This window comes from Camponotus floridanus, unplaced genomic scaffold, assembly GCF_003227725.1.
Source record: "Camponotus floridanus strain SB8 unplaced genomic scaffold, Cflo_v7.5 scaffold319, whole genome shotgun sequence".
Taxonomy (NCBI): domain Eukaryota; kingdom Metazoa; phylum Arthropoda; class Insecta; order Hymenoptera; family Formicidae; genus Camponotus; species Camponotus floridanus.
In genome coordinates, this window is record NW_020229458.1 from 82,689 (window position 1) to 99,563 (window position 16,875).

The following is a 16,875-nucleotide window of genomic DNA, read 5'->3' on the forward strand; positions in this document are numbered from 1 at the left end:
GTATACAATTTACAAATTAAATGAATAAAAAAATGTTTAAATTTTAATTTTGATGAAAGTGTTCGCGTAAATATCTGATTTTCTGATCCACGCAAATGCATATCAGATCTACCACGTATTTGATCATTAATAATAACATTATTAAATATTATTAAACATACATTATTAAAATATTAAATTTACAATACATTTTTTACTAAATTAACAGTAAATTGACAGTAGAAACTAAGATTCCCTGATTATATTATGTTTACCAACTGTCTTAATAGAAAAATACAAGCTTAATGCAGTACCAATATACTGTAATTTTGTTCAAATCTGATGCTACTTTTTTATTAGCAAACTGTTAATAATTTGTTTATTAAGTATAAATCTTTTGTTAATTTATTTTTCTCTACTGAATTTTTTCGCTTATTCATATTTTATATCTTAAAAAATTTTTATCCTTTTATATATCTAGATCACAAAATTATTTTAATTGTACAAGTTACCTTTTTGGATCATAAGAGTTAAGTCGATTGGATTTCTGCTTCGACAAAACTATAGATCGTAGGAAATTGACATTTTCAAATACAATTGATATATCGAGGTAATTTTGCTTTTTTAACCAACCGATCATTTGCCATATTAGGAAAAGATATCCTGTAGCAGATAATAAATTTTCTCTATTAATAACATGCCCAATTATATATATATAAATTCTTCCTCTAATAAATTAATGGTAACAATTACTTCCCCAATGTCAAGTTTCCTTTGTCCAAAATAATAATATACATACCAACCTTCGGAATGATCCCATCTGTAAAACGTGTTATTAATTTAACAATATATAAAACATTAATCTTATTAGCGTTTAACGTCGTTAAAAGTAATGCAAATTAATTTTCCGTGTTTTTAAATTCTGCTATTTTTTGTAATAAACATAACATTGAAGAATCTTATGTTATATTAAGCAAAATTTACCTTATAAGATGAGAAATCATTGGTGTATTACGACTCACAGGAAATTTAATTTTACGAATATAAATTTGCGATTTGCAGCTGTAATCCTGCATTATAAAGTTTTCCAATTCCATGCAAGAATATTTCAAGGTTTGGTTTGTGAGACAATTTGTATATAATTCGACATTTGTCACGGTTGCCTTTAACGAATCATTAAGAATGTATCGTGTAATTTCAATTGTCATGGCATCGTTTGGTTTAAAATACACAGTTTCTGCACATACTTCTAGGGCTAATAGGTTATTTGTATAATATTTTGCTGGATATGAGATATTTAGAGATGTGCACCATTCATAGGATTCGTTCAACATGTTCAACTACTTTAAGCTCGGAGAGGTTTTCTGTGGCAATATCTGAATCAAGTATTCCGAAAGCTTATCTCTCGCAGGCTGGACGTAACGACTATGAAAAGATATATGTCCACAGGAAATTTCTTTTATAGAAATAACTGTTAAGGTTATTAAGGTCCCTTAAACATATTTAAAAATAAAGCAAATCGGCGAAGAAGCCCCTTTTATAAATACTTTAATAACTTTTAAATAAAGAACGATCGCCGGCTAAAACCTTTAGAATATTAATTAGAGATATGATCTTGACAACATATGTCAATGACACATTTGTGCGAGATTGAGCCCTTTTTATGCATAATTACCAAATTTTTATCAAAAATATTATTTAAATAATAATTCAATATTTAATATAGAAAATTAATTTTGACTGGTGCGAATCTCAAAAGGGTGTTTTACTTTTCAAAATCAGTTTTCAAAATTCTATAAATACGTTTATATATTTTTTGATATTTTACATTTTACACACATAGCAATACACATATCAATACACATATCAATACAGTCACATATCAATTTGAATAAATTTTCTAAAAACCGAAAATTAGTACAATGTAATAATTGCACTAGTATGTTTTTTAGACCGCATTTAAAACACCAGCGTATTTGAAACCAAATGCATAATTCTACTTAGTGCATCTGTTGAACTTTGTGACACGTAATGCATGTATTCATTTTAATTGTAAAATTACACTGTTATGATTATACAAGTCATGCTTTCCGGTCAGACTATTAGGATTATGAAGCTTATATATTGAATGCTTATCACACATTTATCATAGTTTATATCTGATCACAGTTCTGATATATAATAATAATATACGTTTTGCTCTTTGATATGAGATAGCCATTGTAATAGTCAGTTTTATAAAGTTGTGTTTTTTATTAGAATCATCGTGCGCTGCTAGTTTCATAAAAAAAATTTTTTTAGTTTTTGAATGTGGTGAGTACAAATTCTTCTTGCTTTTTACTGCATATATTCTTTTCCAATTTTTGAGTAAATTATTTCAAAGATTATTTCTATATGCGAGTTATAAATTTCATTCTTTGTTTTCTTAATTATACATATATAAATCTGAAATAAAATTCTAATATCTTTTTTCAGAATTATTAGAATTTTTAGAAAATGAATAATAATAAACCGTTCAATCCATATATCAGCGTTAATGAGGAGGAAGAAATAGTTATCTCTGGTATCGCTGGACGATTTCCTAATTCGGATAATATAAAAGAATTTCAAGATAATCTTTTTAATATGAATCTCGGTTCGAAGGATCATCAACGCTGGACCAATTGTAAGTAATACTTTTTCAAATTTTTTTCTATCTTAGGAAAAAAGTCTACATAATAATATATAATAAATAAATTAAAGTATATATGAAATATATCGATCTCTGTTTTTATTTTCTTGTAAATCTTTATTTCTGTATACAAAAATGAAGAATAATTTAGGAAATAATTAAAATTTTTACATAAAAGATAAATAAAATTGAAAGAATTGAGGAAAAATAATCTACATATAATTATATAAAAAGAAAATGTTGACTATATGTTGGAACTTCTTTTTCATTTCTTCAAATCTCATTTTTCTAAAAGAAACAATAAAAAAATTATCTTTTTAATTATTCACCGATTATTCTTTTCATTATTTTTTCTGTATATGTACAGACAGAGATTATACAAGAAAACATATATATAAGTATGTTTTATATCTAATTTTATATAATTATATGTATATTATTATGTAAATTTTTTTACTGGGTAAGAATATCATTGTTCGTTATATTAAAAAAAAATAATACTTATATCTCATAAAATATATGAATTAATGATACTTACGAATTTACAATATATATGTGGTTTAATTATAAATATAACATTAAAATTGACAATTAATATTCTTTGTGCAATTTGTACTTGCATAAATCATTTTTATTATAACATATTCGTAAGTTTTTTGCATTTGATGTGAAAATGAAAAATAATCGAAATGTCGTTTACTCATAAAAATATCTTGCCCATCTTTAAGAATGTAGTTCTTATTTATGATTTCAATATATGTTATTTTTCTATAAATCATTTTAAATTTTGACAGATATTTTTTAAATGCCTCCTTGAATAGGAAAAATAAACAATTTAGAAAAATTTGATGCAGAATTTTTTAATATGTCGATCGAAGAAGCTCATACGCTTGATCCTGGAATTAGAATATTGTTCGAAAGCACCTATGCAGCAATTATTGACGCAGGTATCAATCCCGCAGAATTGCAGGGAACAAGGGCAATTGTCACAGCAATGTCAGTTTGTGATACATATCTCGATGTAGTATACGAAAAGCTTCATGTATGTTAATAATTTTACTATTCCAGACTCATGTATGTCAATAATTTAACTATTAAAAATCGATAAAAAAAACATGCACTCTTAAAACTGTATGAACGTATTAATATGTATGTACAAAGATATTGTAATAAAATATTTTTAATATAAAAACTATATCATAATTAGGTTGCTGGATTGCCCATTCTTGGTTGTAATAAAAATATGTTGGCAAATAGAATTTCTAACTGGCTCAACGTCACTGGACCATCATATAACATCGATACTGCATGTAGCTTGACCCATTTCGCTATGGTGGAAGCTTATAATTTGATTCGATCTGGAATTTGCGACGCGGCTATTGTCGCTAGTATCAATTTGTGTATTCATTCTTTTGTAACTTATCAATTTTATCGTCTGGGTATGTGTTAAGGAAATAGTAGCGAACTCAGAGGTACATATATCTATCAGAGGATTATAATAACTATATATTAAGAAGGCTAAGAAAAACAAGTAAGTTAACTAATAATGAACACAGTAAAAGCAAACGATACAAGAGAGTAAAAGCTACGAAAAGTATATATACAAGCGACAATGCGGGACACAGCGGAAACAAAGATTAGTTAGACAAAATACAGATGTCGTTAATAATAAAAGTACAACGTCATTGAACACGCTTTTTCTAAAGCCTTGTTTACATTGGACGTAGGACGTAGACGTAGACGTAGACGTAAGAATTGGAAAGATAGGAATAGCATGTTACCGTCCATATTGAAACTTAAGCGCAGACGTAGCCGTAGACGTAGGCGTAGAATTTTAAAATTTTTAATATTTTTCTACGTCCAGCCAATCACAAGAGGGATGCCCGGTGTATACCATTTGCGCGGACACTTACCGGTTAACCTCTAAACTGTACCACGATTGATATATTCACTTTTATAAAATGTATGAAATTGAAAAATTAGAATTATTAAGATTTTCTTTAATTTTCACTGCAGTGGGTATGATTTTAAGATCTTTGCAAAAAAAAAAAGTTCATAACAAGCGACGATGGTGGGTTCGTCCGCTGTTGAGAAATCGGGTAAAACGGAGCCAATATTATATATTGTTCCAATATATAAAAGAAAAAGATGATGAACAATTTTTTAAGTACACTCGAATGACAGTCAACCAATTTGAAAAGTTGCTGGATATTGTTAAACATAGATTAATAAAAATCAGTCCAAGAAAGCCATTAAGTCCGGAGTTTCGGCTGGTTATGACATTGTAGTGAGTATTATAATAAATATATTTTTCAGATTTTTATTCTTGAGTTAAGCATATGTTATTAGATAATTATACGTATTTGTTTAGTTATCTTGCCCATGGACCGAGCATGCAGGTAGTTGCATGGAGCTTCTGTGTTTCCAAGTCCACAGTCAGCAACGTAATACGAGAGACTTGTGCAGTTATCTGGGATGAATTATCCCCAATTTACTTAAAACCACCAACTACTGAAGAATGGGAAATTAAAGCAACGGAGTTCTGGTATCGCTGGAATTTACCTAATTGTTTTGGTGCGATGGACGGGAAGCATATAACGATTCAAGCTCCAAAAAAATCGGGTTCGCAGTATTTTAACTATAAAAAAACGTTTAGTATAGTTCTAATGGCAGTTTGCGATGCTTTTTATTTGTTTACACTTGTTGATGTCGGTGCTTTCGGATCTCAAAGCGACGGTGGCATTTTTAAAGAATCGGCATTTGGGAAAGCTATGGATAATAATGAATTAGGCCTTCCAGGTTCTACCAATTTACGTGGAACTAATATCGCGTTTCCGTATTTTGTGGCTACAGACGAAGCCTTTCCACTTAAGCACTATATAATGCGGCCTTATCCCGGAACAAATTTATCAGAAAAACAACAAATTTTTAATTACCGCCTATCACGTGCTCGACGCGTTATTGAAAATACCTTTGGCATTTTAGCCAGTCGGTGGCGAATTCTACATACTAACATAATTGCCAGTGTTAGTACAATTGAAAGAATTGTATGCGCTACATTATGTTTACATAACTTCGTTAAAATAGAAGAATTGTCAAGTAAGCAGCGTTATTATTGTCCAGATAATTATGTAGATCGTTATGATGATTCAGGATGTGTCATTCTTGGTGACTGGCGAGTAAACTGTCCTCAGATTGATGAATTAGGTCGCACAGGGACAAATCGTTCTACACGAGCGGATATTGATTTACGAAATACCCTTGCTGATTATCTTGTGTCGCCAGAAGGAAAAGTAGATTGGCAGTATAATTATGTAAAACGAGGAAGTTTTTAAAATGTATAAATATATTTTCAGATATTAACTATCAATATATATATATGCATTTATCACAACATATAACAATACATACTTAGTGAGAAATGGTACAGCAAATCACATCAATTCGACGTACCATTTCTCACTGGATATATCCTTTCTTTGGTCTTGTGTTCAGCAAATCGTGATTGTTCTGTTGCTGTAACAAAGAAGTACAATTTGTATAATAAACAATATGTAAAAGTATGTAAATTTATGTAATAAACTATTTTTACTTTTTAAACTAATATTTATGACATATTATATACGTATCGTATACCTTAATTTTCCGAGTCAGACTCGAATTCATAGAGAAGTTGAGAAATTTTGAATTTCATGTCTTTCACTTTTGTCTTTGTCATTTTTTTCATCGATCCGTATAATGAAATGCAAAAATTCCAAAGAACATCATCTTTTGCATCGTCTCTTTTTACGATTGTTTTTTCTACGCCTTCGAGCATGGAGATAAGACGTTCCTCAGGAGGTAAAGGTTGAGGTTTCTTTTTCTTCTTTTGTTGATTTTCTATCTCCAACAATGGTCGTTTCTTATTGGAATCCAATTTTTCGGTACATTTCGAAGTTCCGTTGTCCCCTGTTTCCTCTTTTATATTTAACAGGTAGCTGCGAACATCTTCATCTATGAATTCTACTGATTCGTCCAATAAATCTAACTGAGTTTCTGGTGGGTTCTTGTCGATGTCGACATCAAGAATTGTCTGAAAATTTATTCTTCTGACTGGCACTCAATGCTAAGTTACCAATTGTCCTGTACATAACATTATTCCATATATATTGCACTAAGTACAACAAAATAGAACATACTACAAAAGTTATTCTTACTTTCTATTTTGTACATGGGGTTGTAAAAATAGTAGGGTATTATATAAAGACCATTCAATCTCCTGGTTTTCTGACGATGCACCAGACCCAGAAGGAATGTTTGCTTTTTGCCTCCTAACCTTGCTGAAACGTTCTCTTAGAACTTTCCAACGTCGTATAGCATCTTCCGCTGCAAATAAATTAAATATTTTATTATTTTTTTATTAAACAATTCGACAAATTAAAACAACAATTGTAGACTTACAGCTGATATTCAATCGATCGCCAATAGACTTCCATGAATTATTGCAGAGTACCTTGTCTTTATAACCCGGTAATTTTTTATCGTATAAATGGGGATTACTCTCCACCATTAAAATTAACCGACGATCTAATTCTTCGCTCATCTTTTTTACTTCGTATTCGAAAATACAATCACTGATACTCGCAAAACAAACACAATAAACTTTCGAAATAAAAGTAAGGTTAAGGATGCAGCTCTATGATTGGTTATAAGGACCACGATCATTAGTCGAACATACTGAAAAGTACTTCAATGTTAACCACGAAGAATTTCTACGTCTGCGTCTACGTCTACGTCTATGTCTACGTTACGTCCTACGTCCAATGTAAACAAGGCTTAACACTCCCTCTTGTTCATGACGTCGTTCCTAAGATTTCCAAATATCTTGAAATTTTTGTCCATGTTAGACTTTTAGTAAGTAAATCAGCCACTTGTTCATTTGATGAAACGTAAACAACATTTACATTTCCTGCTTCTTGTTCTTGTCTAATACGATGGTAGCGAACTCCAATATGTTTGGTCCTTCTCTGGATTTTTTGACATCGTTATTGCTGCCTGATTGTCAACTCTCAATTCAGTCTTCTCCGTTTGTTTCAGTCCGAAAGATTCCAGCAATGGCCGCAACCATAGGAGTTCTTTTAATGCTTCCGAAATTGATATATACTCCGCTTCCGATGATGAAAAAGCTGTGACTCGTTGTAGACTCGATGACCAGGCTATCGGTCCACCACATAGCATAAATATATATCCAGATGTTGATTTTCTTTCCATCAGATCACCAGCATAATCGGAATCACAATATCCAACTAATCCATCTTCCGTTTTTCCATTGTAACATAATGAAAAACCAATTGTACCTTTGAGATACTTCATGACATGTTTAACTGTTCTCCAATGTAATTCAGACGGATTATTTGAAAATCGAGCAAGCATGTTCACAGCATATAATATAATATGTCTGGTCTTGATATCAATGCAATATAATTCAGGCTACCCACTGCTTTTCGATAAGGAAATCTCTTTTCAGCACTACTTTCTTCATTTTTCAGTTCCGGCAATTTGAGAGAACAATCCACTGGTGACGACATTGTTTTACAATTTTCCATTCCACAACATACGAGATATATATCCTTGCTGATTAATGTAAATTGTCTTCATTTGTCGATTGCGATTGATTTCCATGCCAACATAACATGATGGCTCATGACAAGTAATTTCAAACTTTTCTTTTAATGAGGAGATGAAATCCTTCAGCAAATTCTTGTTTTTGCACGCTATAAGTCCATCATCAACGTATAAACATAGAATCATCCAATCATTCGTATTGGCATTTTTTGTAAAAATACATGGATTTGAATCTGATTGTATCAGGTCATGCTCCATTACAAATTCATTGAAAAGAATATTCCAATTCCTAGATGCCTGTTTGAGTCCATATAGTCCCTTCTGCAAATGACAAACACGTTGAGTTCCATCTTCATATCCTTGTGGTTGTTGCATGTATATGTCCTCTTCAAGTGATCCATTAAGAAAAAATGTCAAATTGTGTTTGACGTAAGTACATATTCCCAGGTAGCAAGCACACGTCATTTTGACGTTTCAAATTGGTCATTCACTGACTATTCTTGCCGTCACGAGACATTTTTATGACATAAAAGAGACGATCTAAGGCGATCTAATGTCACAGATTTTTGATGTCATGACATGTACCTCATTTTGACATTATAAAATGTACTATATTTTGATGTCTTTTCCTTAGCATAATAATGTATTTAATAGCGTTGTCGAGTAAGGTAGATTAACCGATTCGAGAGCATCATTGAACAATTACAGCCATTGTATTCTTCAGAGGAATCTCGGATCGATTAAATTACTTTATTTGTAAACGTTAGAAAACGCAAATATGGTATGAAAATAGGTCACAAGTTTTATATTTATTATTATTTTATTTAAACATAAATAAATTTACTTCTAATATCATATAAAATTTCAAAAAATAATGTCTTCCGTTGCCTGTGTTTTATAAAAATATATTTTGCCAATGAACTGTATTATAAAAAAATATGTATATTTTTTGGCACTTTAATTCGATTGATATAGCTAATATTTTCACTGTGGACTAATTTAATGAACACTTGAGTGGTTAAGCAACATGAGTCGTGTACAGATAAACGCATGCGTGAAGAGAAAAATTGTTAAAGTCCGATCGCGAAAGTCATGTTATATAAAAAATTTTTAAAGAATTTTTGAATTGGGATTGATGTACTAACTAATCACATTAATAATAAAGTAATCGTCAATTTATGACTGAAATATGACGTCAAAATAATGTTATATCAAGATGCTAATATAAAGACATATAACAAATCAGTCATTTTTATGATCAAAAATGACCAGTTTGGAACGTCAAAATGACGTGTACTTGCTACCTGGGTTACTACTAAATAATTTAACGCAAAGAGTAAAAAATATATTAATATGAAATAAAAGGTAAAGATGAAAGATTTAAAAGATTGTTTATATTAAAGAATTTTAAAAAATCATTGTTATAATTTAAATTATATTTAATTAAAGAATATAAATAATCATATTAAATATTATTAAAATTAATAATTATTAATAAAGTTATATAATCTAAATAAGTTAAATAATTAACTTTAATAAATGTCTAGATGTAAAAGTTATAAGGATAAATTCAAATTAGTTTTAGTCAATGAAAACGGAAGAAAGGGTAGAATATTATATGAACAGGTCTTCTCTTAAGACATATTAAAATCAATTGTTCTCGAAACGTATCTTTTAACATGTATACCTACTTGGATAAAGTAACTAAATAATATTTAACATGGCAATGAAATAAATTATAAAATATTTTAAAGGCACAGATTTGTCAAAGTCAAATATATGAAACATTTGCTTAACTAAGTTTCTAATTATAATTAATTTAAAAAAGAATAATCTTTAAAATGTTATAAAATAATTATATTTTTATAATTATAAATTTTTATGATTATAAAAACTAATATATCTTTATAGATACAGAGTCGATCTCAGTGTTTTAACATGGGCAAGTAAATCGTTATATATAATACAATGTAATAATTATTATTAAGATGTTTATTTGTAATTAACGTTTAACAATTTTTAAATTATACATATATATATTCTTATATATAATAAAATTAACAATTATATTTTCAGTTTGTAAATTTTTATTAAATAATTGCTTAAGTTACATTTAGACATAAAAATTCTATCTGATACGAACTAAACTAAAATATAATAATGATACTACATAGAAAGCATATGCACAACAAAGATAAATGATTTTTAGAGATTTCATTTATGTTTAGATTAATTACATAAAAATATTACTTCATTTAAAATAATTTATCGCCTACGTTGTATAATATAATTGTATGTTATAATTATATCTTTTTAAATATTAATACATATATATAGGTCGAGCTTTAATGGAATTTCCAGTATTTCCTAGAGCAATTAAAAAATGCGATACTGTTTTGAAACCTTATGATATATTTGTCACAGATATTCTAATAAATAAAGACAAATATATTTTCGATAACGTAGTCAACTTATTTGTAGGTCTTATTGGATTACAGGTATGAACAAATATATATCGTTTATATATTGCGGAATTTTTTTGTATTATCTAATGAAGCGCCATATCTTTAAAAATCAGTATCTTATAAAAAACTTAAAATTCGGTAATTATTTACTTTAAGGGAATAACCTCTGATGACTTTGACTTTGACATATGTTACAGAGGTCACCCTTCTGAGTAATCTTCAAAAGGTTTTAGCAGTTGTTTATTAAAAAAATTATTAACGATAAAATTTCCACGAATTATATGCAACATGCGACTATATGAATTTCTAAGCAATGTTGATTCGACTTCTAAAAAGGTCAAGATTATTTTAACTTTCTATGCAAAGCGAGGTCCATCCTAACTCTGAGTTAGCGCGAAACGAGGAGAACTATTATTGTATAGTTTCACATTGCAACTTTCCATGCGAAGCGAGGAATCAGACCTTGTTTCGCACTGGCTTAGAAGTAATATGGGGTTCTCGTTTCGCATGGAAACCCATGTGGAACATACAATAATAGATCTCGCAGACTCAGGTGGACTTCGTATGTACTTTGCAAGGTGAAGCAAAGTTTACTCTTTGTGACAGTAAAAATAAAATGTATACAATGGATTTCTTCCCCTTGCGAGAGGCCCCACTTTCAAAAGGTATAACCTAATCTAAATCTGTTTCTGATTTAAATCAAATTTTAATTTTAATGTCTAAGGAACAACTGAATACTTGTATATAAATAAGAATCGAGAATACTACAATTCATATTTATATAGTTATATATACTATAGTTCTGTCTACACGGTGTCAATAAAATTTACATTCTATTTATAATTTCATATGTTGACAACTTCTCAACAAATCATGAGCAACGGTTAAACCTTTTGAAGAATACTCAGAAGGGTGATCTCTATAACATATATCAAGGTCAAAATCATCAGAGATTACTCCTCTAAAGTAAATAATTATCCAAAATTCTTGTAAAAGAATTGAAATTGAAAAGAGCCTTTCACATGTTACATAATTGTATGCAGAAAGTTAAATTTGTAACATTTTATAATATTATTTTATTTAAAAAAAATAGAAAGTGTTGAAATATATTTAAAAAAATACGTATATTACATATCAGAATAGTTGATCTCTTAATAAGTATTGGTATCACTTCTGATGTTATAATGGGTCATTCCATTGGCGAATTGGTTTGTGGATATGCCGATGGGTGCTTTACGACAGAAGAAACCATCATGTTGGCATATTATGTCGGTTTAGCATTTCTTAAGTCAAAAATAATAGGTGGCTTGAATTAGGCTGAAATTAATTTAGATTTTAAAACTATAAAGAATATATGTCTATTGGATATCGATATAGCTTGTTATAATAGTTCGCATAATTATATTATGAGTGGACCAACAAGCTCTGTGAGAGGATTTCTCGCTAAGTTACAGGTTTGGAAACACTTAAAAAATACAAATAATATATTTTCAAAACATATTTATACTTATAATTACGTTGAATTAAATAAATAAGTTTGTTAAAAAAAATTTATTTCTGTATATAACGACAACATTTCTGTAAAAGAAATTTCTTGTGGACATATACCTTTTCATAGTCGTTACGTCGAGCTTGCGAGAGTTAAACTTTTGGAATACTTGAATCAGATATTGCCACAGAAAGCCTCTCCGAGTTCAAAATGGTTAAACATGTTGAATGAATCCTATGAATGTTTCAGCACATCTTTAAATATCTCGTATCTAGCAAAATATTTTACAAATAATCTGTTAACTCCGGTAGTATTTTCAAAAGCTGTGCGTTTTTTATTCCAAACGACGCAGTAACAATTGAGATAGCGCCACACGACATTCTACAATACATTCTTAACGATTCGTTGAAGGCAACTGTGACAAATGTCGCGTTATACAAATCCTTTCACAAACCAAACATTGAAATATTCTTACATGAAATTGGACAACTTTATAATGCAGGATTACAGCTGCAAATAGCAAATTTATATCCGGAAGTTAAGTTTCTTGTGAGTCGTAATACACCGATGATTTCTCATCTTATAAGGTAAATTTTGCTTAATATAACATAAGATTTTTCAACGTTATGTTTATTACAAAAAATAGCAGAATTTAAAAACACGGAAAATTAATTTGCATTACTTTTAACGACGTTAAACGCTAATAAGATTAATGTTTTATATATTGTTAAATTAATAACACGTTTTATAGATGGGATCATTCCGAAGATTGGTATGTATATCATTATTACTCACAAAGAAAAGTTGAAACTGGGGAAATTGTTACCATTAATTTATTAGAGGAAGAATTTATATATATGACCGGGCATATCATTAATCAAAAAATTGTATTACCAGCTACAAGCTATCTTTTGCTAATATGGCAAATAATCGGCTCGTTTGAAAAGCAAAATCATCTTGATATACTAATTGTATTTGAAGATGTCAATTTCCTACGTTCTACAATTCTGTCAAAGTAAAATTCAATCGATTTAACTCTTATGATCCAAAAAGGTAATTTGTATAATTAAAATAATTTTGTGATCTAGATACTCTATACAAAAAGATAAAAATTTTTAAGGCATAACATATGAATAAGAGAAAAAATTCTGTTGAAAAAAATAAATTAAGAAAAGGTTTATATCTACTAAACAATTATTAACAGTTTGCCAAAGTAGCAGCAAATTGAACAAAAATTGCAATATATTACTACTGCATTAAACTTGTGTTCTGCTGAGAAAATAAACATAATCAAGAAATTTTAATTTCTACTGTCAATTTACAGTAACAAATGTATTGTTAATTTTGATTTATTTGATTTTTATACATCTTATTTTTATTTATATTTTTGCTATTTTAATTAACGTATTGCTAAAATTTATGGTCGAAAGATCGCAATTTAAAGAGGGTAAATATTTACCTTTACACAGCCAGCCCCAAATAACTTGACCTTGACATATATTGTCAAGATCACTGCCCTGAGTAACATCCAAAAGGTTTTAGACGTCGCTCGTTGTTTATTAAAAAGTTATAAATAAAAGAAGTTTTATAATTTTATAGAATTTTTGGACACTATGTACAATAATAGATCTTTCTCGTTAAAAACATCCCCTCGTTATGAAACATAGTACAGAATCTCGTTATAAAACATGAATTTAAATTCTTTACATGTTTATAAAATTTTAGACAACTTACCACAAATTTGTTACAATATAATAGCGATCAACGAAAGATTCAAAGATATCTCCTTGCCCGACAATATTTCTACTAATTTAATAAACTGACAAAAAATGGAAATTGTTTGATGATTATAGGTTTCGGAATTTTAACAAAAAATAGAAATGACTTATACGAACAATTGTTGTTTATCGTAATGCCAAAGGGATTTCTCCTGACATTGGAAGAATTAGATCTATTTACGATTACTCATGTTTAAATAAAATGGATTAAAAGTAACCTTGGAAAAACGCACCAATGATAAGACAATTGTATTACTAAGAAAAATGCAAGATTTTAAGATGAATCAGCGGATTGTGCATGTAAATAATTACGAATTCTCATGGGTAAATAAAATTAAATCATTCATGAACGTGAAAAATGACAAAATAAACACGAGGATTATAATCGTCGCAGAAGGAGACTTCGGTCTACTCGGCCTTGTCAATTGTTTGCAAAAAGAACCGGGTGGAGAAATGATTAGAAGTATATTTATTCAAGATGAAAATGCGCCTGCTTTTTCATTGCAAGAATCGTTATACATGAGGCAGCTACAGCTGAATTTACCAATCAATGTGATGATTAGAGATAGGTTCCTCAAATCTTGAATAATATTAGTTAATTAGGAAGTAGGATTGTTAAGGCTATTAAGTAAAATATTAGAATTCTTCTACTGATATTAGGGTTGATAGGGCTCTAAGATCATTAGAATTCTTTAATAGTAGGATTGTTAGAGCAATTAAAATTATCCTAAAAGAATCGTTTAATAGTAGGATTGTTAGGCCTGTTAAGTAAGATTCATTCTTTTTTTTAATATTCCAATAATCCTAATTAAAATTATTTTAATTAAGTTGAATTAATTTTTAAAAACGTTGTAAAAGTAAATATAACATGTTTCAAAAATAAAAATGTTTTAAAAGTGAAATTTAAATCATCAAAATTATCTTCAGAAATATTAAAAAATTGTATAATTAATGTTTAAGAAATAACATGTTATATTTTATTTTAAAAGTTAAAAATATATGTGTATTAAATTAAATATAATTAAATCTAAATGTTAATGCTATCAATAACAAATTATTATATCGATGTTATTAAATATTTGAATAAATGGAATATTATTATTTGATATTGATAGCATTAATATATTACGAAGCGATGGCTGACATGATGATTTTTATGAACATAAATAGGAAAGGATACATGCGACCATGTTTATCAAGAGACACTGTAGTGTCTTGAAGTCGAGTCATCACTCAGGCGCAAGACACACCGTGTATCTTTACGCGAATGGCTAAGTTGCGAGTAATGCATATTATCGGTTCTATAATAACCATTGAATCAATCAAATTCTTATTCAATCAATTGCTTGGGTTCGATTTATATAAGGAAAGTGTCTTTATTTTTGCTCTATATGCTCTATAAGCAGAAATATAACGATGCAAAGTCTCAATGTGAAACTTTTTGATTAAGAAACGTCACCGTCGTGGCTACATTTTTCACATATTTTTCTTGTACGATTCGCACATTTGACGAAAGAGGCGCTGTGTTCTCGTGACGATGAGAGATGTATAATTTTTTTATCATGCGAGAAATTACCGACTGTAATTGGAATGAATTGATCGGTACATAGTATACTTTCCGATTCACACATGATGCGCATGAAGTGACAGAAAATGTATAGTTCATGTCACGCATATACATTTTCTGTCACTTTATGCGCATCATGTGTGAATCGGAAAGTACCTATAGATGTCAATTATTTGAATCGACCATGCATATCGAATGTAATACTTATCCAAATAATTGCTACCTATGTATCGATTAATTTATTGCAATTGCAATCACCCAGGTAGCAAGCACACGTCATTTTGACGTTTCAAATTGGTCATTCACTGACTATTCTTGACGTCACGAATTGACGTTTTTATGACGTAAAAGTGACAATCTAATGTCACAGATTCCTGACATCATGACATGTACCGCATTTTGACGTCTTTCTCTTGGCATAATAATATATTTAATAATGTTATCGAATAAAGCACTCTCTAAAAGTGAATCAGTGTATTATCACTGAAAAACTGTAAATAATCACTGATTACAGTAATTATAAGTACAGCGCTGTAAATCAGTGATATTTTATAGAAAGAATCAGTTAATAATTTTGACTATTTCAGTAATATCTCAGTAATATTTCTTTCGTTATTATCAGTAATATTAAACTACAATTCATCTCTCTATTTCATAAATATAATATAATAAATATAAAAATAAATATATAATAATTATAAATATAAATAAATAAATATATAAATATAAATATATATATATATATATATATATATAAATATAAATAAATAAATATATAAATATAAATATATATATATATATTGTAAATATATATATATATATATATATATATATATATATATGGTATACCTATATACAGGGTCTACCAAAAGTGTGGAAACCCCTAAATATCTCGGAAAATATACGTTTTACAGAAAAGTGTTTCCAACAAAAGTTGTAGGGTTTAGGAAGATCTATATATTGATTCTATCAGTTTGACCTTGGATGGCGTCGTCAAGGTCAGGTCAAGGTCACATTGACTTTTTTAAATGACACCCCCTACATTTGATTGCATATTCTTATAGCTTAATTCAAGAGCTTTCCAAAACACTATAATAATGTTCATTTTTATTAAGTACTTTGCGAGTTATGAGGGTTGAATGATAGAGTAGCGCCGGTATTAACATTATCCAAGGTGTACTACATGGAGGTTACTCGCTCGGATTTGCATCTGTTGTGTGTGTGATCCAGCTAACTAAGGCAAGATCGATTCCTCAACATATCCTCATATTTCGCTGAAGTCAAATTGCCAAAAAATTGCTCCATAAAACGTGTATGAAACG

The 16,875-nt window shown here is 29.1% G+C and overlaps 2 protein-coding genes across 4 annotated transcripts; one reads left to right on the plus strand and one right to left on the minus strand.

Moving 5' to 3' along the window:
* The first annotated feature begins 2,459 nt into the window (after positions 1–2,459).
* LOC105258863 (protein ALP1-like) lies at positions 2,460–6,006 on the plus strand. Of its 3 annotated transcripts, XM_025410409.1 has the most exons (5): positions 2,460–2,644; positions 3,445–3,692; positions 3,858–4,937; positions 5,022–5,272; positions 5,450–6,006. In XM_025410409.1, exons 3-5 carry the CDS (start codon positions 4,612–4,614, stop codon positions 5,983–5,985), a joined length of 1,113 nt encoding a protein of 370 aa, XP_025266194.1. In that variant the 5' UTR covers positions 2,460–2,644; positions 3,445–3,692; positions 3,858–4,611; the 3' UTR covers positions 5,986–6,006. The 3 variants fall into 3 exon arrangements, with proteins under 3 accessions (XP_025266194.1, XP_025266192.1, XP_025266193.1); XM_025410407.1 differs by having other exon boundaries at positions 5,022–6,006; XM_025410408.1 differs by having other exon boundaries at positions 3,472–3,692; positions 5,022–6,006.
* Positions 6,007–6,711: 705 nt separating this feature from the next.
* On the minus strand, positions 6,712–7,232 carry LOC112638524 (transcription factor Adf-1-like). The gene is made up of 3 exons (XM_025410400.1): positions 7,091–7,232; positions 6,847–7,015; positions 6,712–6,772 (listed from the first exon to the last, which is right to left on the minus strand). Exons 1-3 carry the CDS (start codon positions 7,230–7,232, stop codon positions 6,712–6,714), a joined length of 372 nt encoding a protein of 123 aa, XP_025266185.1.
* Between the last annotated feature and the right edge of the window lie 9,643 nt (positions 7,233–16,875).